The sequence below is a fragment of the Trichomonas vaginalis genome, chromosome VI (assembly GCF_026262505.1).
Source record: "Trichomonas vaginalis G3 chromosome VI, whole genome shotgun sequence".
In the NCBI taxonomy this organism is placed as follows: domain Eukaryota; phylum Parabasalia; order Trichomonadida; family Trichomonadidae; genus Trichomonas; species Trichomonas vaginalis.
In genome coordinates, this window is record NC_067208.1 from 7,477,197 (window position 1) to 7,502,358 (window position 25,162).

Here is a 25,162-nt window from a genome sequence, read left to right on the forward strand (position 1 = left end):
TCATCTTATCTGAGAATTCGGTATTTTGACAAATTTCAACTTTGACCGGTAAAACTATTTATAATCAAAAAAGCCCACGACATTTTATAGCATATTAGTGATACATTATATTGTTATTAGTAAACTTGATTTACAATCTCTTCTAGATGAGTAATTTGTTTTTTTGAAAAAATCTGACAAATCACTTTTTGACAGAATCTAGATATTTTTGATTTGTGAAAGTTTTAATAATATGATAAGGTTTATATATGCTATCATAATATAATAAAATCATATAATGTTACATTATCGCTATATATGTCGAATATTAAAAAATTGTATATTAACATTTTTTGTCATATCTTGATAATAAAGAAAAAACTCTCAGTTCCCCTTCGACAAATTGTTAGAATGCAACTAAAGTTTATTTTGATATAGTGAGTTTGCTTCTAAAAAAATATATGAAAGAAGAATTAGATTTGCAAGACCCCTATAAAAAACGATTTTTGCGTCGAGAATAACTTCATGCACGATTAATTGATATGATAATAAAAATCATATATGATAATTACTTAATATAGGCAACAATATTGTATTAATCACTTTTTGTCAAAACGGTTTTTCGATAATTGAGTATTCAATTTTCCAAAAATCCATTCAATAATTTGATTTATAATTCAACGTATAAGAAAAAACTCTCAGTTCCCCTTCGACAATTTGTAAAGAAAATTATATAGTTTCTGTCGACACTATTTGTATATTCTACCTTCTTCGGTATTTCGAAGAATTAGGTTTGCAAATTTGATATTTTTGATGTATTTTTTCAAATTGAGAGTATTTTTGACGATAGAAGTAGGTGTTTTTTGAATTACAATTTTATATTGATGTGCATGATAAAAATTTGAACTTATATTATGGTGACATAGTATAAGTCATAATGTATTAATATACAAAAGATATTATCAAAAAATTCCTTTCCAATATGTATAAACAAATCGATTTTTTAAATTAAATTTAAACCTTAAACTCAATATATTAAAAAGTGACATTATTTTAATTAGAAGTACAAAAATCCATAGTCATAGAATTATCAAATGATTGAAAATTGTTATAATTGGGCACATTATACTCATTTATGAATTTACTATACTATATACTTTGCAAATTTAAAAATCCAAATTTTCAATTTTTAAAATATCATTATTTATCATATATCAAATAGTAAAGTTAGTATATATCATGTTTAAAACGATAATATAGTCAAATTCGAAAATTTTAAAAATAGATAATATTTAATTTTTACAAAATATTGGTATATGTGCAATCTATTGGTATATTTTTACTCCTTATTAGACACTCGTCCTAACTATATGCAGTAATCATGCAGGACCGGAGCCTTAAATATGGAAATATTGAAGTTAAATCAATCAACACAAGTTTCTGTGAAGCAGACTATGACTCAGGAATACTTCTAAATCAACCAACAAGTCTAAGTAACGTAACATATTCATCATTTTGTAACACAACATCATATTATAGAATTTTAGAATTAGATTATGGTAACTATAATTTTAATTTTTGTAATGTTTTGAATAATGAACACAAAAAATCTGATTATGGAACATTCTGTGCAGATGGATCAAATGTTCTTATTGAAAACTGTTCATTTCTTGGAAACACAGGACCAGGAGTAGAATTTTATCAAGATTATTCTGGTTCAATTACAGTTAAAGATTCTTTCTGTGACAGAATAATAGGTAAAACATATCAATCAGTTATAACAAATAATGTTAAAAATATATATTCTATTCATAATCTTTCTCACTTTTCATCATATCTGTGTGAAGCTGAGTTTCCTATTATAGATAAAAAGCCTATGAGATCTGCTTTTGATTTATATCATCAATTTTCCTTTAGACGAAGGCGTTAATATTCATGATTTATGAATTTATATAATCAAAAAATTGTAATTAAAGACCATTATTAACGAAAGCATTCATCAATTGTTTAATATCAATTGAAATATGAAAAACTTTATATTCAAAAGATGATGCGGCTTGATTTCTCAATTTAATTTTCAAAGAGTTCGTATTTGTTACAGTGAATTTAAATAATTAGTACTGATATAGTAATGCAATAATATCGGGAACATGGCTCTTAATTTCGAAATAGGTTTTCTTTGTAAGGCATCTAAGTATTAACAAACTGATATTTCAATAAAGAGTTCAATATTATAATAGAAATTTGCTATGACAGAAAGAATAAAACTATAGCAAAAAGAATTATTGTTATTTCGATGATATTTTGTAATATTCTTCGTTTACAAATGATTGGACATTGTATCTTGGGGAGATGTTGGATAATAAATTTAACGATTTCTTATTCAATTCTATTATATCATTGCTATCTTGAAGTGGAAAATTTTTCTTAAGAGTGCACTTACACCTGTATTACATGTCCTTCGATTCAGATGTTTAAGGTTAATTTTCAATGACACTTCACGCCATTTGTCAGAAATTTGAATTAAAGTCAGATACGCGTAAGTGCACCCTTAAGAACATTTGTCATTACAAGTATAAGTAAAGACACTCAAGATGCATTTTTGTCATTCAATAATCTATTCTCTCGCTATTGCAAACAATTTCAAATGTCGCATTCAATTTCTGTGTAATACAATATCATTCACTAGGATCAGTTTATTCATAACTTTACTCACTTTTCAACATATTTCTGTAAAGCAGGATAAATATGCTTCCAATACGTAACATCATTTATCATTTTCCTTTAGACAAGTGCGTTAATTTTTCAAGGATTTATTATTATCGTTTTTTATTATTAAAAATAATTTTTTTACAAACAAAAAAAATAAAAAAACTCATTTATTTAAAAGAAGATTAATGATATCTTCGTTCTTTGTCTGGAGTGCGACGTCTTTAGCTGTGTGTCCTTCGCTGTCAACAACACTCAAATCGAGGTCTTCACGAGAAAGAGAACTTTGACAACTTCGATTTTTTCGTTTTCAATAGCGTTGAAAATAGGAGTTCGCTTCATCAAGTTCTGACGGTTGACATCGACATTTTCGTGTTGAAGCAACTCTTCGACGAAACTAGTTGAGCCGCATTTAGCGGCAACATGGAGAGGTGTCCACTGGATTGAGTCGACGCAGTTCAAGTCAACGTCATCTCGATCGGCGAAAAGACGGATTAAGTCTGAGAAATCATTAGATGCAGCGATGTGAAGAGGTGTGAAACTAGAATCATCAGGAAGTTGTGGATTGACATCTTTGTCGTTCAGAAGACACTCAACGCACTGTTTGTGGTGGAGAAGAACTGCGTAATGAAGAGCACTGCGATTCTTCTTGTCGACGATGTTCTTCTCGATGCCTGGAAAACTCAAGAGAAGTTCTAAAGCTTCGAAATGTCCGTCACGAGCTGCCCGGATCAATGCTGTACGTGATGAGTTGTTAGTGGCATTGACATCAATGGATGGATCAGAAAGAAGAAGTCGCAGAACACGTGTGTGACCATTAATTGCTCTCAACATAACACTTTAATTGTCAACATCTTCTTACAGTTAAAGAATTCTGTAACAAATTCAATTTATTTGATTTATCAGATACTAATGTTTTAAAAAAGCATATTGTTTTGATCAATTTCATCTAATTCAATATTGCATTCTATTACTGCTACTAAACAATTCATTGTTTCGGCATATTCCATACAATTCGTATTTGTCAAAAAATTAAACATCAAATCCCAAATAGGATATAAATGATTTTTGTAGATACTAATTCTCGAAATTAATGTAGAGATGTTGGATATAAGACTAGTCATATATTAAGGGTGCACACGAGAGGATCATGTAAACTTCAGAATTTAGAACCTTATTTTTAGGCATTATCTTGGCTACCTATTTAGGCTCGAAAAGCAAAAAAATATCAAAAAATACAACTTGACTCCATTATGACCCTTTCATGGAGGTAGTTTTTATCCGCTAGTATTTTCCCTTTGAATCTCTTTACAATTCGAAATCAAATTCAAATCTCAGTAGAAGAAAGGAAGAATCGACTTACTACGGTTGTAATACGAATAAATACATATATTTAATTATTTTTATTTACATAATAATTGTTTGAAGCTCATATTCCAACAAATTTTTAAATAAAAACATTAAAATGTTGAAAATGTTCATATATTTTAATAGGGTTTTGGCACTTTATTGAGGAATTACTACATACATAGTCGAACTGAACTTATATTTTGAAATTTAAATTATTTATCAAAATTAAAATTTAACTTGAAATTTATAATTATTTAGTCATATTTTGCATAATTCTAAGTAGATTTTGTAAAAAATCAAGAAAGAAAAATTTTAACGTGCTTTATTTTTTCTTTTTTATAATAATACATATTATTATATAATTAACATATTCATAATGTTTCACCCTTTCAAAAATATCCTCCTCCTCCTCTCAAATAAACGTACATACGGGTGGCCTCTTTTTTCAAAAAATTAAAATTTGAAATTTTGGGCTCAAATATTAGAGATTTTTTCAACCTTCAACGATATATGTTGTCTATATCAGACCTCCTTTCTTTTTGATACTTAACATTGTTCCTAAATCTTAGCCGTTAAGGCTGTTCTGAAAATATTTTTTTTTCGAAAAAATTCGAAAAAAATTCTTAAAATTCAAAAATCCCTTAATTCCTGAGGATTTTGGAAAAAAGTTTTTACATGAACATGTGTATATTATATGAAGTATATTGATAAGGTAAAAATCAAATTTTATTGCATATTCATCGAGAAAATAAACTAACGAATCCCTCAAAATTGAGAGGGTAATCCTCCTCCTCTCAAATAAACGTACATACGGGTGCACCCTTAAGTATATCAATAATGTTTTCTTAGTTTACATATTATTGATATTTGTATCATGCTGAAATGTGAGATCAATTCGATTGTATCATCGCTTATCTTGATGTGGTAAATTTTTGTCATTTCAACTATAAATGGAATAATTATAGGTTCAAAACGAACAGTGTAAATGTCGTCGAACATTTCAATGCATACGAATTTGAAATCAATATGTGTATCTTCTACAAGGTACTGATCAATGTATGATTTAAATTTTTAGAAAATTATCTCTGTTTTAGTTTAATAAAATAATATTGCGCGGTGAATTTGTATCTCAAAATTATGTAACTGTATCGGTAACAACTTCAAATGTCTTATTGACAAGATTTGTAAAAAAAAATCAAAAATATACTTGAGATCATATAAATGTGCTCTTCTCTTTATAACGTAAGAATTGATCAAAGATAACATGTGTACTACTGATTGATTTTGGAGGATTGCTATGATTAGAGACGATTTGATTAAATAATTCAATGAAAAATGGACTATTTGATTCATCAATTAGGAGATTCGATTGTTTGTATTCGATTGCACTTCTGCATTTGGTGAATTAGTTGTATCGTAAATCAAGGAAAGTTAATCATCTGCTGTGATACTCTTAAAAAATTAAAAGAACGAATTTTTTTTCTAAATACAATTAATGGCATCAGATGATTAGATTACTTTTTTAGAAATCATCAATCAAATTTGGCATATTTTTGAAAGAATATCTAAAGACAAGACACCCAATAAGAGTTTTTGTGCATACGGTTCTCGGGCGCCTATGTCACATTCACAAAGGACTCCGTCTTTATTAGCAAACTCAGAAGAAATGTTTAACCAAAAGAAAAATTATTTCATCAAGACTAATAAATGTTTTAAAAAAGCAAATCACATCATTAACATATCAGTTTTAATTACAAAACTCAACGATACATAACAAATTTCTTCGAAATTTAAATTCTCATTAAAAAATTCTTTTGATACAAATTAAATAGCTACATATTCGATTTTCCCATTGATACGAACTTATTGTTTTCATTCAAGATTTACAAGAAATCAAATACTTATTTCACAACAACAAATATCTATTTTTACTCAAACACGAGCATGTATTTACTAATAAATTCATGTTTTTACATCATTACATTTGACAATACTATCAAAACAACCCCAAAATCAAACTAATTTTCGATATTCTTTATTCAGACCAGAGAATTCATATAAATCATCGATTACTCAAATTTAAGTATTCATTTAATGTAATAATTGTTAGATATTAGGCGTTTTATATAAAAATTCTCCCTATTTCAAATTTTCAAGCGAATTAAGTCGATATTTCATACATTTTATAATATACAAATCATGTGTAAGTACAATAGCTTTAATTATTTACAATATTGATCATTTTATTACGAAATCCAAAAATTTAATCAGCAAAATCGATGTTTTTATATAAGATTAGAATGATTTACATCATTGTTTCCATGCACTAGCTGTTAAAATGCTGATGACAGCTAAAAGAATCGCAATTTCATAACTTGAATATAAGATTCAAATGAATCGGCATTATTTGACATTTACATCATTGAAATGTCAAATAATGCCGATTCATTTTTTTGATGAAAACAATGAAATTCAATCACGATTTTCAGATAACAGTATCAAAACACACATCAACTATGAATAATTTACACTTTGATCAATCATCTGCTGATGTTTGGAAGTTATTTTACAATACATCACCTAATTCAAAACCAATTCAAGGTACAAATGTTACAGCAAGATCAACAAATAATGAATGCTTCTTATATAACTGTATATTCATCACCATTACGACCAATAGTGCCATTTATTTTACGAATACAAGAAATAAATTTCTTAACTCATATTGTTCATTTACTAACTGCAGCAGTAATACAAATGGTGGATCTATATACTTTTCCTGTGATAGTTCCATTGTCCAATACCGAACATGTGGCTATAAATCAAAAACAAACTCATATGGGCATCATTCATATGTAGAATTAGTTTCTAAATCAAATAATAAAAATTATCTTTATGAAAGTTCTTTTTATTTATGCGGAAATTTAGAAAAATATTGTACAAATCTTCTTTGGTATGGAAATATTGAAGTTAAATCAATCAACACAAGTTTCTGTGAAGCAGACTATGACTCAGGAATACTTCTAAATCAACCAACAAGTCTAAGTAACGTAACATATTCATCATTTTGTAACACAACATCATATTATAGAATTTTAGAATTAGATTATGGTAACTATAATTTTAATTTTTGTAATGTTTTGAATAATGAACACAAAAAATCTGATTATGGAACATTCTGTGCAGATGGATCAAATGTTCTTATTGAAAACTGTTCATTTCTTGGAAACACAGGACCAGGAGTAGAATTTTATCAAGATTATTCTGGTTCAATTACAGTTAAAGATTCTTTCTGTGACAGAATAATAGGTAAAACATATCAATCAGTTATAACAAATAATGTTAAAAATATATATTCTATTCATAATCTTTCTCACTTTTCATCATATCTGTGTGAAGCTGAGTTTCCTATTATAGATAAAAAGCCTATGAGATCTGCTTTTGATTTATATCATCAATTTTCCTTTAGACGAAGGCGTTAATATTCATGATTTATGAATTTATATAATCAAAAAATTGTAATTAAAGACCATTATTAACGAAAGCATTCATCAATTGTTTAATATCAATTGAAATATGAAAAACTTTATATTCAAAAGATGATGCGGCTTGATTTCTCAATTTAATTTTCAAAGAGTTCGTATTTGTTACAGTGAATTTAAATAATTAGTACTGATATAGTAATGCAATAATATCGGGAACATGGCTCTTAATTTCGAAATAGGTTTTCTTTGTAAGGCATCTAAGTATTAACAAACTGATATTTCAATAAAGAGTTCAATATTATAATAGAAATTTGCTATGACAGAAAGAATAAAACTATAGCAAAAAGAATTATTGTTATTTCGATGATATTTTGTAATATTCTTCGTTTACAAATGATTGGACATTGTATCTTGGGGAGATGTTGGATAATAAATTTAACGATTTCTTATTCAATTCTATTATATCATTGCTATCTTGAAGTGGAAAATTTTTCTTAAGAGTGCACTTACACCTGTATTACATGTCCTTCGATTCAGATGTTTAAGGTTAATTTTCAATGACACTTCACGCCATTTGTCAGAAATTTGAATTAAAGTCAGATACGCGTAAGTGCACCCTTAAGAACATTTGTCATTACAAGTATAAGTAAAGACACTCAAGATGCATTTTTGTCATTCAATAATCTATTCTCTCGCTATTGCAAACAATTTCAAATGTCGCATTCAATTTCTGTGTAATACAATATCATTCACTAGGATCAGTTTATTCATAACTTTACTCACTTTTCAACATATTTCTGTAAAGCAGGATAAATATGCTTCCAATACGTAACATCATTTATCATTTTCCTTTAGACAAGTGCGTTAATTTTTCAAGGATTTATTATTATCGTTTTTTATTATTAAAAATAATTTTTTTACAAACAAAAAAAATAAAAAAACTCATTTATTTAAAAGAAGATTAATGATATCTTCGTTCTTTGTCTGGAGTGCGACGTCTTTAGCTGTGTGTCCTTCGCTGTCAACAACACTCAAATCGAGGTCTTCACGAGAAAAGAGAACTTTGACAACTTCGATTTTTTCGTTTTCAATAGCGTTGAAAATAGGAGTTCGCTTCATCAAGTTCTGACGGTTGACATCGACATTTTCGTGTTGAAGCAACTCTTCGACGAAACTAGTTGAGCCGCATTTAGCGGCAACATGGAGAGGTGTCCACTGGATTGAGTCGACGCAGTTCAAGTCAACGTCATCTCGATCGGCGAAAAGACGGATTAAGTCTGAGAAATCATTAGATGCAGCGATGTGAAGAGGTGTGAAACTAGAATCATCAGGAAGTTGTGGATTGACATCTTTGTCGTTCAGAAGACACTCAACGCACTGTTTGTGGTGGAGAAGAACTGCGTAATGAAGAGCACTGCGATTCTTCTTGTCGACGATGTTCTTCTCGATGCCTGGAAAACTCAAGAGAAGTTCTAAAGCTTCGAAATGTCCGTCACGAGCTGCCCGGATCAATGCTGTACGTGATGAGTTGTTAGTGGCATTGACATCAATGGATGGATCAGAAAGAAGAAGTCGCAGAACACGTGTGTGACCATTAATTGCTCTCAACATAACACTTTAATTGTCAACATCTTCTTACAGTTAAAGAATTCTGTAACAAATTCAATTTATTTGATTTATCAGATACTAATGTTTTAAAAAAGCATATTGTTTTGATCAATTTCATCTAATTCAATATTGCATTCTATTACTGCTACTAAACAATTCATTGTTTCGGCATATTCCATACAATTCGTATTTGTCAAAAAATTAAACATCAAATCCCAAATAGGATATAAATGATTTTTGTAGATACTAATTCTCGAAATTAATGTAGAGATGTTGGATATAAGACTAGTCATATATTAAGGTGCACACGAGAGGATCATGTAAACTTCAGAATTTAGAACCTTATTTTTAGGCATTATCTTGGCTACCTATTTAGGCTCGAAAAGCAAAAAAATATCAAAAAATACAACTTGACTCCATTATGACCCTTTCATGGAGGTAGTTTTTATCCGCTAGTATTTTCCCTTTGAATCTCTTTACAATTCGAAATCAAATTCAAATCTCAGTAGAAGAAAGGAAGAATCGACTTACTACGGTTGTAATACGAATAAATACATATATTTAATTATTTTTATTTACATAATAATTGTTTGAAGCTCATATTCCAACAAATTTTTAAATAAAAACATTAAAATGTTGAAAATGTTCATATATTTTAATAGGGTTTTGGCACTTTATTGAGGAATTACTACATACATAGTCGAACTGAACTTGAATATTTTGAAATTTAAATTATTTATCAAAATTAAAATTTAACTTGAAATTTATAATTATTTAGTCATATTTTGCATAATTCTAAGTAGATTTTGTAAAAAATCAAGAAAGAAAAATTTAACGTGCTTTATTTTTTCTTTTTTATAATAATACATATTATTATATAATTAACATATTCATAATGTTTCACCCTTTCAAAAATATCCTCCTCCTCTCTCAAATAAACGTACATACGGGTGGCCTCTTTTTTCAAAAAATTAAAATTTGAAATTTTGGGCTCAAATATTAGAGATTTTTTCAACCTTCAACGATATATGTTGTCTATATCAGACCTCCTTTCTTTTTGATACTTAACATTGTTCCTAAATCTTAGCCGTTAAGGCTGTTCTGAAAATATTTTTTTTTCGAAAAAATTCGAAAAAAATTTTAAAATTCAAAAATCCCTTAATTCCTGAGGATTTTGGAAAAAGTTTTTACATGAACATGTGTATATTATATGAAGTATATTGATAAGGTAAAAATCAAATTTTATTGCATATTCATCGAGAAAATAAACTAACGAATCCCTCAAAATTGAGAGGGTAATCCTCCTCCTCTCAAATAAACGTACATACGGGTGCACCCTTAAGTATATCAATAATGTTTTCTTAGTTTACATATTATTGATATTTGTATCATGCTGAAATGTGAGATCAATTCGATTGTATCATCGCTTATCTTGATGTGGTAAATTTTTGTCATTTCAACTATAAATGGAATAATTATAGGTTCAAAACGAACAGTGTAAATGTCGTCGAACATTTCAATGCATACGAATTTGAAATCAATATGTGTATCTTCTACAAGGTACTGATCAATGTATGATTTAAATTTTTAGAAAATTATCTCTGTTTTAGTTTAATAAAATAATATTGCGCGGTGAATTTGTATCTCAAAATTATGTAACTGTATCGGTAACAACTTCAAATGTCTTATTGACAAGATTTGTAAAAAAAAATCAAAAATATACTTGAGATCATATAAATGTGCTCTTCTCTTTATAACGTAAGAATTGATCAAAGATAACATGTGTACTACTGATTGATTTTGGAGGATTGCTATGATTAGAGACGATTTGATTAAATAATTCAATGAAAAATGGACTATTTGATTCATCAATTAGGAGATTCGATTGTTTGTATTCGATTGCACTTCTGCATTTGGTGAATTAGTTGTATCGTAAATCAAGGAAAGTTAATCATCTGCTGTGATACTCTTAAAAAATTAAAAGAACGAATTTTTTTTCTAAATACAATTAATGGCATCAGATGATTAGATTACTTTTTTAGAAATCATCAATCAAATTTGGCATATTTTTGAAAGAATATCTAAAGACAAGACACCCAATAAGAGTTTTTGTGCATACGGTTCTCGGGCGCCTATGTCACATTCACAAAGGACTCCGTCTTTATTAGCAAACTCAGAAGAAATGTTTAACTAAAAGAAAAATTATTTCATCAAGACTAATAAATGTTTTAAAAAAGCAAATCACATCATTAACATATCAGTTTTAATTACAAAACTCAACGATACATAACAAATTTCTTCGAAATTTAAATTCTCATTAAAAAATTCTTTTGATACAAATTAAATAGCTACATATTCGATTTTCCCATTGATACGAACTTATTGTTTTCATTCAAGATTTACAAGAAATCAAATACTTATTTCACAACAACAAATATCTATTTTTACTCAAACACGAGCATGTATTTACTAATAAATTCATGTTTTTACATCATTACATTTGACAATACTATCAAAACAACCCCAAAATCAAACTAATTTTCGATATTCTTTATTCAGACCAGAGAATTCATATAAATCATCGATTACTCAAATTTAAGTATTCATTTAATGTAATAATTGTTAGATATTAGGCGTTTTATATAAAAATTCTCCCTATTTCAAATTTTCAAGCGAATTAAGTCGATATTTCATACATTTTATAATATACAAATCATGTGTAAGTACAATAGCTTTAATTATTTACAATATTGATCATTTTATTACGAAATCCAAAAATTTAATCAGCAAAATCGATGTTTTTATATAAGATTAGAATGATTTACATCATTGTTTCCATGCACTAGCTGTTAAAATGCTGATGACAGCTAAAAGAATCGCAATTTCATAACTTGAATATAAGATTCAAATGAATCGGCATTATTTGACATTTACATCATTGAAATGTCAAATAATGCCGATTCATTTTTTTGATGAAAACAATGAAATTCAATCACGATCTTCAGATAACAGTATCAAAACACACATCAACTATGAATAATTTACACTTTGATCAATTACCTGATGATGTTTGGAACTATTTTACAATACATCACCTAATCAAACCAATTCAAGGTACAAATGTTACAGCAAGATCAACAAATAATGAATGCTTCTTATATAACTGTATATTCATCACCATTACGACCAATAGTGCCATTTATTTTACGAATACAAGAAATAAATTTCTTAACTCATATTGTTCATTTACTAACTGCAGCAGTAATACAGATGGTGGATCTATCTACTTTAACTGTGATAGTTCCATTGTCCAATACCGAACATGTGGCTACAAATCAAAAACAAACTCTCAAGAAGGACATCATTCATATGTTAAATTAGTTTATAATTCAAATAATAAAAATTATCTTTATGAAAGTTCTTTTTATTTATGCGGAAATTTAGAAAAATTTTACAAATCTTCTTTTATGGAAATATTGAAGTTAAATCAATCAACACAAGTTTCTGTGAAGCAGACTGACTCAGGAATATTTATCAACCAACAAGTCTAGTAATGTAACATATTCATCATTTTGTAACACAACATCATATTATACAATTTTAAATTAGAATGGTAACTATAATTTTAATTTTTGTAATGTTTTGAATAATGAAACAAAAAATCTGATTATAGAACATTCTATGCATTTGGATCAACTGTTCTTATTGAAAACTGTTCATTTCTTGGAAACACAGGACCAGGAAAAGAATTTTATCAAGATTATTCTGGTTCAATTACAGTTAAAGATTCTTTCTGTGACAGAATAATAGAAAACATATCAATCAGTTATAACAAATAATGTTAAAATATATATTCTATTCATAATCTTTCTCACTTTTCATCATATCTGTGTGAAGCTGAGTTTCCTATTATAGATAAAAAGCCTATGAGATCTGCTTTTGATTTATATCATCAATTTTCCTTTAGACGAAGGCGTTAATATTCATGATTTATGAATTTATATAATCAAAAAATTGTAATTAAAGACCATTATTAACGAAAGCATTCATCAATTGTTTAATATCAATTGAAATATGAAAAACTTTATATTCAAAAGATGATGCGGCTTGATTTCTCAATTTAATTTTCAAAGAGTTCGTATTTGTTACAGTGAATTTAAATAATTAGTACTGATATAGTAATGCAATAATATCGGGAACATGGCTCTTAATTTCGAAATAGGTTTTCTTTGTAAGGCATCTAAGTATTAACAAACTGATATTTCAATAAAGAGTTCAATATTATAATAGAAATTTGCTATGACAGAAAGAATAAAACTATAGCAAAAAGAATTATTGTTATTTCGATGATATTTTGTAATATTCTTCGTTTACAAATGATTGGACATTGTATCTTGGGGAGATGTTGGATAATAAATTTAACGATTTCTTATTCAATTCTATTATATCATTGCTATCTTGAAGTGGAAAATTTTTCTTAAGAGTGCACTTACACCTGTATTACATGTCCTTCGATTCAGATGTTTAAGGTTAATTTTCAATGACACTTCACGCCATTTGTCAGAAATTTGAATTAAAGTCAGATACGCGTAAGTGCACCCTTAAGAACATTTGTCATTACAAGTATAAGTAAAGACACTCAAGATGCATTTTTGTCATTCAATAATCTATTCTCTCGCTATTGCAAACAATTTCAAATGTCGCATTCAATTTCTGTGTAATACAATATCATTCACTAGGATCAGTTTATTCATAACTTTACTCACTTTTCAACATATTTCTGTAAAGCAGGATAAATATGCTTCCAATACGTAACATCATTTATCATTTTCCTTTAGACAAGTGCGTTAATTTTTCAAGGATTTATTATTATCGTTTTTTATTATTAAAAATAATTTTTTTACAAACAAAAAAAATAAAAAAACTCATTTATTTAAAAGAAGATTAATGATATCTTCGTTCTTTGTCTGGAGTGCGACGTCTTTAGCTGTGTGTCCTTCGCTGTCAACAACACTCAAATCGAGGTCTTCACGAGAAAGAGAACTTTGACAACTTCGATTTTTTCGTTTTCAATAGCGTTGAAAATAGGAGTTCGCTTCATCAAGTTCTGACGGTTGACATCGACATTTTCGTGTTGAAGCAACTCTTCGACGAAACTAGTTGAGCCGCATTTAGCGGCAACATGGAGAGGTGTCCACTGGATTGAGTCGACGCAGTTCAAGTCAACGTCATCTCGATCGGCGAAAAGACGGATTAAGTCTGAGAAATCATTAGATGCAGCGATGTGAAGAGGTGTGAAACTAGAATCATCAGGAAGTTGTGGATTGACATCTTTGTCGTTCAGAAGACACTCAACGCACTGTTTGTGGTGGAGAAGAACTGCGTAATGAAGAGCACTGCGATTCTTCTTGTCGACGATGTTCTTCTCGATGCCTGGAAAACTCAAGAGAAGTTCTAAAGCTTCGAAATGTCCGTCACGAGCTGCCCGGATCAATGCTGTACGTGATGAGTTGTTAGTGGCATTGACATCAATGGATGGATCAGAAAGAAGAAGTCGCAGAACACGTGTGTGACCATTAATTGCTCTCAACATAACACTTTAATTGTCAACATCTTCTTACAGTTAAAGAATTCTGTAACAAATTCAATTTATTTGATTTATCAGATACTAATGTTTTAAAAAAGCATATTGTTTTGATCAATTTCATCTAATTCAATATTGCATTCTATTACTGCTACTAAACAATTCATTGTTTCGGCATATTCCATACAATTCGTATTTGTCAAAAAATTAAACATCAAATCCCAAATAGGATATAAATGATTTTTGTAGATACTAATTCTCGAAATTAATGTAGAGATGTTGGATATAAGACTAGTCATATATTAAGGGTGCACACGAGAGGATCATGTAAACTTCAGAATTTAGAACCTTATTTTTAGGCATTATCTTGGCTACCTATTTAGGCTCGAAAAGCAAAAAAATATCAAAAAATACAACTTGACTCCATTATGACCCTTTCATGGAGGTAGTTTTTATCCGCTAGTATTTTCCCTTTGAATCTCTTTACAATTCGAAATCAAATTCAAATCTCAGTAGAAGAAAGGAAGAATCGACTTACTACGGTTGTAATACGAATAAATACATATATTTAATTATTTTTATTTACATAATAATTGTTTGAAGCTCATATTCCAACAAATTTTTAAATAAAAACATTAAAATGTTGAAAATGTTCATATATTTTAATAGGGTTTTGGCACTTTATTGAGGAATTACTACATACATAGTCGAACTGAACTTAATATTTTGAAATTTAAATTATTTATCAAAATTAAAATTTAACTTGAAATTTATAATTATTTAGTCATATTTTGCATAATTCTAAGTAGATTTTGTAAAAAATCAAGAAAGAAAAAATTTAACGTGCTTTATTTTTTCTTTTTTATAATAATACATATTATTATATAATTAACATATTCATAATGTTTCACCCTTTCAAAAATATCCTCCTCCTCCTCTCAAATAAACGTACATACGGGTGGCCTCTTTTTTCAAAAAATTAAAATTTGAAATTTTGGGCTCAAATATTAGAGATTTTTTCAACCTTCAACGATATATGTTGTCTATATCAGACCTCCTTTCTTTTTGATACTTAACATTGTTCCTAAATCTTAGCCGTTAAGGCTGTTCTGAAAGTATTTTTTTTTCGAAAAAATTCGAAAAAAATTTTTAAAATTCAAAAATCCCTTAATTCCTGAGGATTTTGGGAAAAAGTTTTTACATGAACATGTGTATATTATATGAAGTATATTGATAAGGTAAAAATCAAATTTTATTGCATATTCATCGAGAAAATAAACTAACGAATCCCTCAAAATTGAGAGGGTAATCCTCCTCCTCTCAAATAAACGTACATACGGGTGCACCCTTAAGTATATCAATAATGTTTTCTTAGTTTACATATTATTGATATTTGTATCATGCTGAAATGTGAGATCAATTCGATTGTATCATCGCTTATCTTGATGTGGTAAATTTTTGTCATTTCAACTATAAATGGAATAATTATAGGTTCAAAACGAACAGTGTAAATGTCGTCGAACATTTCAATGCATACGAATTTGAAATCAATATGTGTATCTTCTACAAGGTACTGATCAATGTATGATTTAAATTTTTAGAAAATTATCTCTGTTTTAGTTTAATAAAATAATATTGCGCGGTGAATTTGTATCTCAAAATTATGTAACTGTATCGGTAACAACTTCAAATGTCTTATTGACAAGATTTGTAAAAAAAAATCAAAAATATACTTGAGATCATATAAATGTGCTCTTCTCTTTATAACGTAAGAATTGATCAAAGATAACATGTGTACTACTGATTGATTTTGGAGGATTGCTATGATTAGAGACGATTTGATTAAATAATTCAATGAAAAATGGACTATTTGATTCATCAATTAGGAGATTCGATTGTTTGTATTCGATTGCACTTCTGCATTTGGTGAATTAGTTGTATCGTAAATCAAGGAAAGTTAATCATCTGCTGTGATACTCTTAAAAAATTAAAAGAACGAATTTTTTTTCTAAATACAATTAATGGCATCAGATGATTAGATTACTTTTTTAGAAATCATCAATCAAATTTGGCATATTTTTGAAAGAATATCTAAAGACAAGACACCCAATAAGAGTTTTTGTGCATACGGTTCTCGGGCGCCTATGTCACATTCACAAAGGACTCCGTCTTTATTAGCAAACTCAGAAGAAATGTTTAACAAAAGAAAAATTATTTCATCAAGACTAATAAATGTTTTAAAAAAGCAAATCACATCATTAACATATCAGTTTTAATTACAAAACTCAACGATACATAACAAATTTCTTCGAAATTTAAATTCTCATTAAAAAATTCTTTTGATACAAATTAAATAGCTACATATTCGATTTTCCCATTGATACGAACTTATTGTTTTCATTCAAGATTTACAAGAAATCAAATACTTATTTCACAACAACAAATATCTATTTTTACTCAAACACGAGCATGTATTTACTAATAAATTCATGTTTTTACATCATTACATTTGACAATACTATCAAAACAACCCCAAAATCAAACTAATTTTCGATATTCTTTATTCAGACCAGAGAATTCATATAAATCATCGATTACTCAAATTTAAGTATTCATTTAATGTAATAATTGTTAGATATTAGGCGTTTTATATAAAAATTCTCCCTATTTCAAATTTTCAAGCGAATTAAGTCGATATTTCATACATTTTATAATATACAAATCATGTGTAAGTACAATAGCTTTAATTATTTACAATATTGATCATTTTATTACGAAATCCAAAAATTTAATCAGCAAAATCGATGTTTTTATATAAGATTAGAATGATTTACATCATTGTTTCCATGCACTAGCTGTTAAAATGCTGATGACAGCTAAAAGAATCGCAATTTCATAACTTGAATATAAGATTCAAATGAATCGGCATTATTTGACATTTACATCATTGAAATGTCAAATAATGCCGATTCATTTTTTGATGAAAACAATGAATTCAATCACGATTTTCAGATAACAGTATCAAAACACACATCAACTATGAATAATTTACATTTTGATCAATTACCTGCTGATGTTTGGAAGTTATTTTACAATACATCACCTAATTCAGAACCAATTCAAGGTACAAATGTTACAGCAAGATCAACAAATAATGAATGCTTCTTATATAACTGTATATTCATCACCATTACAACTAATAGTGCCATTTATTTTACGAATACAAACAATAAATTTCTTAACTCATATTGTTCATTTACTAACTGCAGCAGTAATACAAATGGTGGATCTATATACTTTAACTGTGATAGTTCCATTGTCCAATACCGAACATGTGGCTACAAATCAAAAACAAACTCTCAGAAGGACATTTCATATGTTTGTTAGTTAATTCAAATAATAAAAATTATCTTTATGAAAGTTCTTTTTATGAATGCGGAAATTTAGAAAAAGATTATACAAATCTTCTTTATTATGGAAATATTGAAGTTAAATCAATCAACACAAGTTTCTGTGAAGCAGCTGACTCAGGAATATTTTAATCAACCAACAAGTCTAAGTAACGTAACATATTCATCATTTTGTAACACAACATCAAATTATAGAATTTTAGAATTAGATTATGGTAACTATAGTTTTAATTTTTGTAATGTTTTGAATAATGAACACAAAAATCTGATTATGAACATTCTATGCATTTGGATCAAATGTTCTTATTGAAAACTGTTCATTTCTTGGAAACACAGGACCAGGAGAAATTTTATCAATTATTCTGGTTCAATTACAGTTAAAGATTCTTTCTGTGACAGAATAATAGATAAACATATCATCAGTTATAACAAATAATGTTAAAATATATATTCTATTCATAATCTTTCTCACTTTTCATCATATCTGTGTGAAGCTGAGTTTCCTATTATAGATAAAAAGCCTATGAGATCTGCTTTTGATTTATATCATCAATTTTCCTTTAGACGAAGGCGTTAATATTCATGATTTATGAATTTATATAATCAAAAAATTGTAATTAAAGACCATTATTAACGAAAGCATTCATCAATTGTTTAATATCAATTGAAATATGAAAAACTTTATATTCAAAAGATGATGCGGCTTGATTTCTCAATTTAATTTTCAAAGAGTTCGTATTTGTTACAGTGAATTTAAATAATTAGTACTGATATAGTAATGCAATAATATCGGGAACATGGCTCTTAATTTCGAAATAGGTTTTCTTTGTAAGGCATCTAAGTATTAACAAACTGATATTTCAATAAAGAGTTCAATATTATAATAGAAATTTGCTATGACAGAAAGAATAAAACTATAGCAAAAAGAATTATTGTTATTTCGATGATATTTTGTAATATTCTTCGTTTACAAATGATTGGACATTGTATCTTGGGGAGATGTTGGATAATAAATTTAACGATTTCTTATTCAATTCTATTATATCATTGCTATCTTGAAGTGGAAAATTTTTCTTAAGAGTGCACTTACACCTGTATTACATGTCCTTCGATTCAGATGTTTAAGGTTAATTTTCAATGACACTTCACGCCATTTGTCAGAAATTTGAATTAAAGTCAGATACGCGTAAGTGCACCCTTAAGAACATTTGTCATTACAAGTATAAGTAAAGACACTCAAGATGCATTTTTGTCATTCAATAATCTATTCTCTCGCTATTGCAAACAATTTCAAATGTCGCATTCAATTTCTGTGTAATACAATATCATTCACTAGGATCAGTTTATTCATAACTTTACTCACTTTTCAACATATTTCTGTAAAGCAGGATAAATATGCTTCCAATACGTAACATCATTTATCATTTTCCTTTAGACAAGTGCGTTAATTTTTCAAGGATTTATTATTATCGTTTTTTATTATTAAAAATAATTTTTTTACAAACAAAAAAAATAAAAAAACTCATTTATTTAAAAGAAGATTAATGATATCTTCGTTCTTTGTCTGGAGTGCGACGTCTTTAGCTGTGTGTCCTTCGCTGTCAACAACACTCAAATCGAGGTCTTCACGAGAAAGAGAACTTTGACAACTTCGATTTTTTCGTTTTCAATAGCGTTGAAAATAGGAGTTCGCTTCATCAAGTTCTGACGGTTGACATCGACATTTTCGTGTTGAAGCAACTCTTCGACGAAACTAGTTGAGCCGCATTTAGCGGCAACATGGAGAGGTGTCCACTGGATTGAGTCGACGCAGTTCAAGTCAACGTCATCTCGATCGGCGAAAAGACGGATTAAGTCTGAGAAATCATTAGATGCAGCGATGTGAAGAGGTGTGAAACTAGAATCATCAGGAAGTTGTGGATTGACATCTTTGTCGTTCAGAAGACACTCAACGCACTGTTTGTGGTGGAGAAGAACTGCGTAATGAAGAGCACTGCGATTCTTCTTGTCGACGATGTTCTTCTCGATGCCTGGAAAACTCAAGAGAAGTTCTAAAGCTTCGAAATGTCCGTCACGAGCTGCCCGGATCAATGCTGTACGTGATGAGTTGTTAGTGGCATTGACATCAATGGATGGATCAGAAAGAAGAAGTCGCAGAACACGTGTGTGACCATTAATTGCTCTCAACATAACACTTTAATTGTCAACATCTTCTTACAGTTAAAGAATTCTGTAACAAATTCAATTTATTTGATTTATCAGATACTAATGTTTTAAAAAAGCATATTGTTTTGATCAATTTCATCTAATTCAATATTGCATTCTATTACTGCTACTAAACAATTCATTGTTTCGGCATATTCCATACAATTCGTATTTGTCAAAAAATTAAACATCAAATCCCAAATAGGATATAAATGATTTTTGTAGATACTAATTCTCGAAATTAATGTAGAGATGTTGGATATAAGACTAGTCATATATTAAGGGTGCACACGAGAGGATCATGTAAACTTCAGAATTTAGAACCTTATTTTTAGGCATTATCTTGGCTACCTATTTAGGCTCGAAAAGCAAAAAAATATCAAAAAATACAACTTGACTCCATTATGACCCTTTCATGGAGGTAGTTTTTATCCGCTAGTATTTTCCCTTTGAATCTCTTTACAATTCGAAATCAAATTCAAATCTCAGTAGAAGAAAGGAAGAATCGACTTACTACGGTTGTAATACGAATAAATACATATATTTAATTATTTTTATTTACATAATAATTGTTTGAAGCTCATATTCCAACAAATTTTTAAATAAAAACATTAAAATGTTGAAAATGTTCATATATTTTAATAGGGTTTTGGCACTTTATTGAGGAATTACTACATACATAGTCGAACTGAACTTGATATTTTGAAATTTAAATTATTTATCAAAATTAAAATTTAACTTGAAATTTATAATTATTTAGTCATATTTTGCATAATTCTAAGTAGATTTTGTAAAAAATCAAGAAAGAAAAATTTAACGTGCTTTATTTTTTCTTTTTTATAATAATACATATTATTATATAATTAACATATTCATAATGTTTCACCCTTTCAAAATATCCTCCTCCTCCTCAAATAAACGTACATACGGGTGGCCTCTTTTTTCAAAAAATTAAAATTTGAAATTTTGGGCTCAAATATTAGAGATTTTTTCAACCTTCAACGATATATGTTGTCTCATATCAGACCTCCTTTCTTTTTGATACTTAACATTGTTCCTAAATCTTAGCCGTTAAGGCTGTTCTGAAAATATTTTTTTTTCGAAAAAATTCGAAAAAAATTTTAAAATTCAAAAATCCCTTAATTCCTGAGGATTTTGGAAAAAGTTTTTACATGAACATGTGTATATTATATGAAGTATATTGATAAGGTAAAAATCAAATTTTATTGCATATTCATCGAGAAAATAAACTAACGAATCCCTCAAAATTGAGAGGGTAATCCTCCTCCTCTCAAATAAACGTACATACGGGTGCACCCTTAAGTATATCAATAATGTTTTCTTAGTTTACATATTATTGATATTTGTATCATGCTGAAATGTGAGATCAATTCGATTGTATCATCGCTTATCTTGATGTGGTAAATTTTTGTCATTTCAACTATAAATGGAATAATTATAGGTTCAAAACGAACAGTGTAAATGTCGTCGAACATTTCAATGCATACGAATTTGAAATCAATATGTGTATCTTCTACAAGGTACTGATCAATGTATGATTTAAATTTTTAGAAAATTATCTCTGTTTTAGTTTAATAAAATAATATTGCGCGGTGAATTTGTATCTCAAAATTATGTAACTGTATCGGTAACAACTTCAAATGTCTTATTGACAAGATTTGTAAAAAAAAATCAAAAATATACTTGAGATCATATAAATGTGCTCTTCTCTTTATAACGTAAGAATTGATCAAAGATAACATGTGTACTACTGATTGATTTTGGAGGATTGCTATGATTAGAGACGATTTGATTAAATAATTCAATGAAAAATGGACTATTTGATTCATCAATTAGGAGATTCGATTGTTTGTATTCGATTGCACTTCTGCATTTGGTGAATTAGTTGTATCGTAAATCAAGGAAAGTTAATCATCTGCTGTGATACTCTTAAAAAATTAAAAGAACGAATTTTTTTTCTAAATACAATTAATGGCATCAGATGATTAGATTACTTTTTTTAGAAATCATCAATCAAATTTGGCATATTTTTGAAAGAATATCTAAAGACAAGACACCCAATAAGAGTTTTTGTGCATACGGTTCTCGGGCGCCTATGTCACATTCACAAAGGACTCCGTCTTTATTAGCAAACTCAGAAGAAATGTTTAACTAAAAGAAAAATTATTTCATCAAGACTAATAAATGTTTTAAAAAAGCAAATCACATCATTAACATATCAGTTTTAATTACAAAACTCAACGATACATAACAAATTTCTTCGAAATTTAAATTCTCATTAAAAAATTCTTTTGATACAAATTAAATAGCTACATATTCGATTTTCCCATTGATACGAACTTATTGTTTTCATTCAAGATTTACAAGAAATCAAATACTTATTTCACAACAACAAATATCTATTTTTACTCAAACACGAGCATGTATTTACTAATAAATTCATGTTTTTACATCATTACATTTGACAATACTATCAAAACAACCCCAAAATCAAACTAATTTTCGATATTCTTTATTCAGACCAGAGAATTCATATAAATCATCGATTACTCAAATTTAAGTATTCATTTAATGTAATAATTGTTAGATATTAGGCGTTTTATATAAAAATTCTCCCTATTTCAAATTTTCAAGCGAATTAAGTCGATATTTCATACATTTTATAATATACAAATCATGTGTAAGTACAATAGCTTTAATTATTTACAATATTGATCATTTTATTACGAAATCCAAAAATTTAATCAGCAAAATCGATGTTTTTATATAAGATTAGAATGATTTACATCATTGTTTCCATGCACTAGCTGTTAAAATGCTGATGACAGCTAAAAGAATCGCAATTTCATAACTTGAATATAAGATTCAAATGAATCGGCATTATTTGACATTTACATCATTGAAATGTCAAATAATGCCGATTCATTTTTTTGATGAAAACAATGAAATTCAATCACGATCTTCAGATAACAGTATCAAAACACACATCAACTATGAATAATTTACACTTTGATCAATTACCTGATGATGTTTGGAAGTTATTTTACAATACATCACCTAAATCAGAACCAATTCAAGGTACAAATGTTACAGCAAGATCAACAAATAATGAATGCTTCTTATATAACTGTATATTCATCACCATTACGACCAATAGTGCCATTTATTTTACGAATACAAAAATAAATTTCTTAACTCATATTGTTCATTTACTAACTGCAGCAGTAATACAGATGGTGGATCTATCTACTTTAACTGTGATAGTTCCATTGTCCAATACCGAACATGTGGCTACAAATCAAAAACAAACTCTCAAGAAGGACATTTCATATGTTTTAGTTTAAATTCAAATAATAAAAATTATCTTTATGAAAGTTCTTTTTATTGCGGAAATTTAGAAAAATCTTTACAAATTTCTTTTATGGAAATATTGAAGTTAAATCAATCAACACAAGTTTCTGTGAAGCAGCTGACTCAGGAATACTTTAAATCAACCAACAAGTCTAGTAACGTAACATATTCATCATTTTGTAACACAACATCAAATTATAGAATTTTAGAATTAGATTATGGTAACTATAATTTTAATTTTTGTAATGTTTTGAATAATGAACATAAAAATCTGATTATGAACATTCTATGCATTTGGATCAAATGTTCTTATTGAAAACTGTTCATTTCTTGGAAACACAGGACCAGGTAGAATTTTATCAAGATTATTCTGGTTCAATTACAGTTAAAGATTCTTTCTGTGACAGAATAACAGATAAAACATATATACCAGTTACAACAAATAGTGTTAAAAATATATATTCTATTCATAATCTTTCTCACTTTTCATCATATTTGTGTGAAGCAGAGTTTCCTATTTTAGATAAAAAGCCTATGAGATCTGCTTTTGATTTATATCATCAATTTTCCTTTAGACGAAGGCGTTAATATTCATGATTTATGAATTTATATAATCAAAAAATTGTAATTAAAGACCATTATTAACGAAAGCATTCATCAATTGTTTAATATCAATTGAAATATGAAAAACTTTATATTCAAAAGATGATGCGGCTTGATTTCTCAATTTAATTTTCAAAGAGTTCGTATTTGTTACAGTGAATTTAAATAATTAGTACTGATATAGTAATGCAATAATATCGGGAACATGGCTCTTAATTTCGAAATAGGTTTTCTTTGTAAGGCATCTAAGTATTAACAAACTGATATTTCAATAAAGAGTTCAATATTATAATAGAAATTTGCTATGACAGAAAGAATAAAACTATAGCAAAAAGAATTATTGTTATTTCGATGATATTTTGTAATATTCTTCGTTTACAAATGATTGGACATTGTATCTTGGGGAGATGTTGGATAATAAATTTAACGATTTCTTATTCAATTCTATTATATCATTGCTATCTTGAAGTGGAAAATTTTTCTTAAGAGTGCACTTACACCTGTATTACATGTCCTTCGATTCAGATGTTTAAGGTTAATTTTCAATGACACTTCACGCCATTTGTCAGAAATTTGAATTAAAGTCAGATACGCGTAAGTGCACCCTTAAGAACATTTGTCATTACAAGTATAAGTAAAGACACTCAAGATGCATTTTTGTCATTCAATAATCTATTCTCTCGCTATTGCAAACAATTTCAAATGTCGCATTCAATTTCTGTGTAATACAATATCATTCACTAGGATCAGTTTATTCATAACTTTACTCACTTTTCAACATATTTCTGTAAAGCAGGATAAATATGCTTCCAATACGTAACATCATTTATCATTTTCCTTTAGACAAGTGCGTTAAT

At 28.1% G+C, this 25,162-nt stretch overlaps 4 protein-coding genes and 2 pseudogenes across 6 annotated transcripts, besides 10 other annotated features; 2 read left to right on the forward strand and 4 right to left on the reverse strand.

The window, feature by feature from the left end:
* Positions 1–1,376: part of a mobile genetic element that runs on past the window's edge.
* Positions 1,377–2,407: 1,031 nt separating this feature from the next.
* Positions 2,408–2,534: a mobile genetic element.
* A 409-nt stretch (positions 2,535–2,943) lies between these two features.
* Positions 2,944–3,522, reverse strand: TVAGG3_0823030 (2-5A-dependent ribonuclease family; the record flags this gene model as incomplete). The annotated part of the gene is made up of 1 exon (XM_051248133.1): positions 2,944–3,522. The coding sequence occupies one exon, from the start codon at positions 3,520–3,522 to the stop codon at positions 2,944–2,946; it is 579 nt and encodes a 192-aa protein (XP_051083608.1).
* Positions 3,523–3,819: 297 nt separating this feature from the next.
* Positions 3,820–4,860: a mobile genetic element.
* Positions 4,861–8,018: 3,158 nt separating this feature from the next.
* Positions 8,019–8,145: a mobile genetic element.
* A 320-nt stretch (positions 8,146–8,465) lies between these two features.
* On the reverse strand, positions 8,466–9,304 carry TVAGG3_0823060 (2-5A-dependent ribonuclease family; the record flags this gene model as incomplete). The annotated part of the gene is made up of 1 exon (XM_051248134.1): positions 8,466–9,134. One exon carries the CDS (start codon positions 9,132–9,134, stop codon positions 8,466–8,468), a length of 669 nt encoding a protein of 222 aa, XP_051083609.1.
* Positions 9,305–9,431: 127 nt separating this feature from the next.
* Positions 9,432–10,084: a mobile genetic element.
* Positions 10,085–12,103: 2,019 nt separating this feature from the next.
* On the forward strand, positions 12,104–13,111 carry TVAGG3_0823080 (annotated as a pseudogene). The gene has a single exon. A coding segment is annotated over exon 1 (1,008 nt).
* A 498-nt stretch (positions 13,112–13,609) lies between these two features.
* Positions 13,610–13,736: a mobile genetic element.
* A 409-nt stretch (positions 13,737–14,145) lies between these two features.
* TVAGG3_0823100 (2-5A-dependent ribonuclease family) lies at positions 14,146–14,724 on the reverse strand (the record flags this gene model as incomplete). Its single annotated transcript, XM_051248135.1, has 1 exon — positions 14,146–14,724. The coding sequence occupies one exon, from the start codon at positions 14,722–14,724 to the stop codon at positions 14,146–14,148; it is 579 nt and encodes a 192-aa protein (XP_051083610.1).
* A 297-nt stretch (positions 14,725–15,021) lies between these two features.
* Positions 15,022–16,063: a mobile genetic element.
* A 1,632-nt stretch (positions 16,064–17,695) lies between these two features.
* TVAGG3_0823120 lies at positions 17,696–18,702 on the forward strand (annotated as a pseudogene). The gene has a single exon. A coding segment is annotated over exon 1 (1,007 nt).
* A 498-nt stretch (positions 18,703–19,200) lies between these two features.
* Positions 19,201–19,327: a mobile genetic element.
* Positions 19,328–19,736: 409 nt separating this feature from the next.
* On the reverse strand, positions 19,737–20,315 carry TVAGG3_0823140 (2-5A-dependent ribonuclease family; the record flags this gene model as incomplete). Its single annotated transcript, XM_051248136.1, has 1 exon — positions 19,737–20,315. One exon carries the CDS (start codon positions 20,313–20,315, stop codon positions 19,737–19,739), a length of 579 nt encoding a protein of 192 aa, XP_051083611.1.
* A 297-nt stretch (positions 20,316–20,612) lies between these two features.
* Positions 20,613–21,649: a mobile genetic element.
* A 3,139-nt stretch (positions 21,650–24,788) lies between these two features.
* Positions 24,789–24,915: a mobile genetic element.
* Positions 24,916–25,162: the final 247 nt, after the last annotated feature.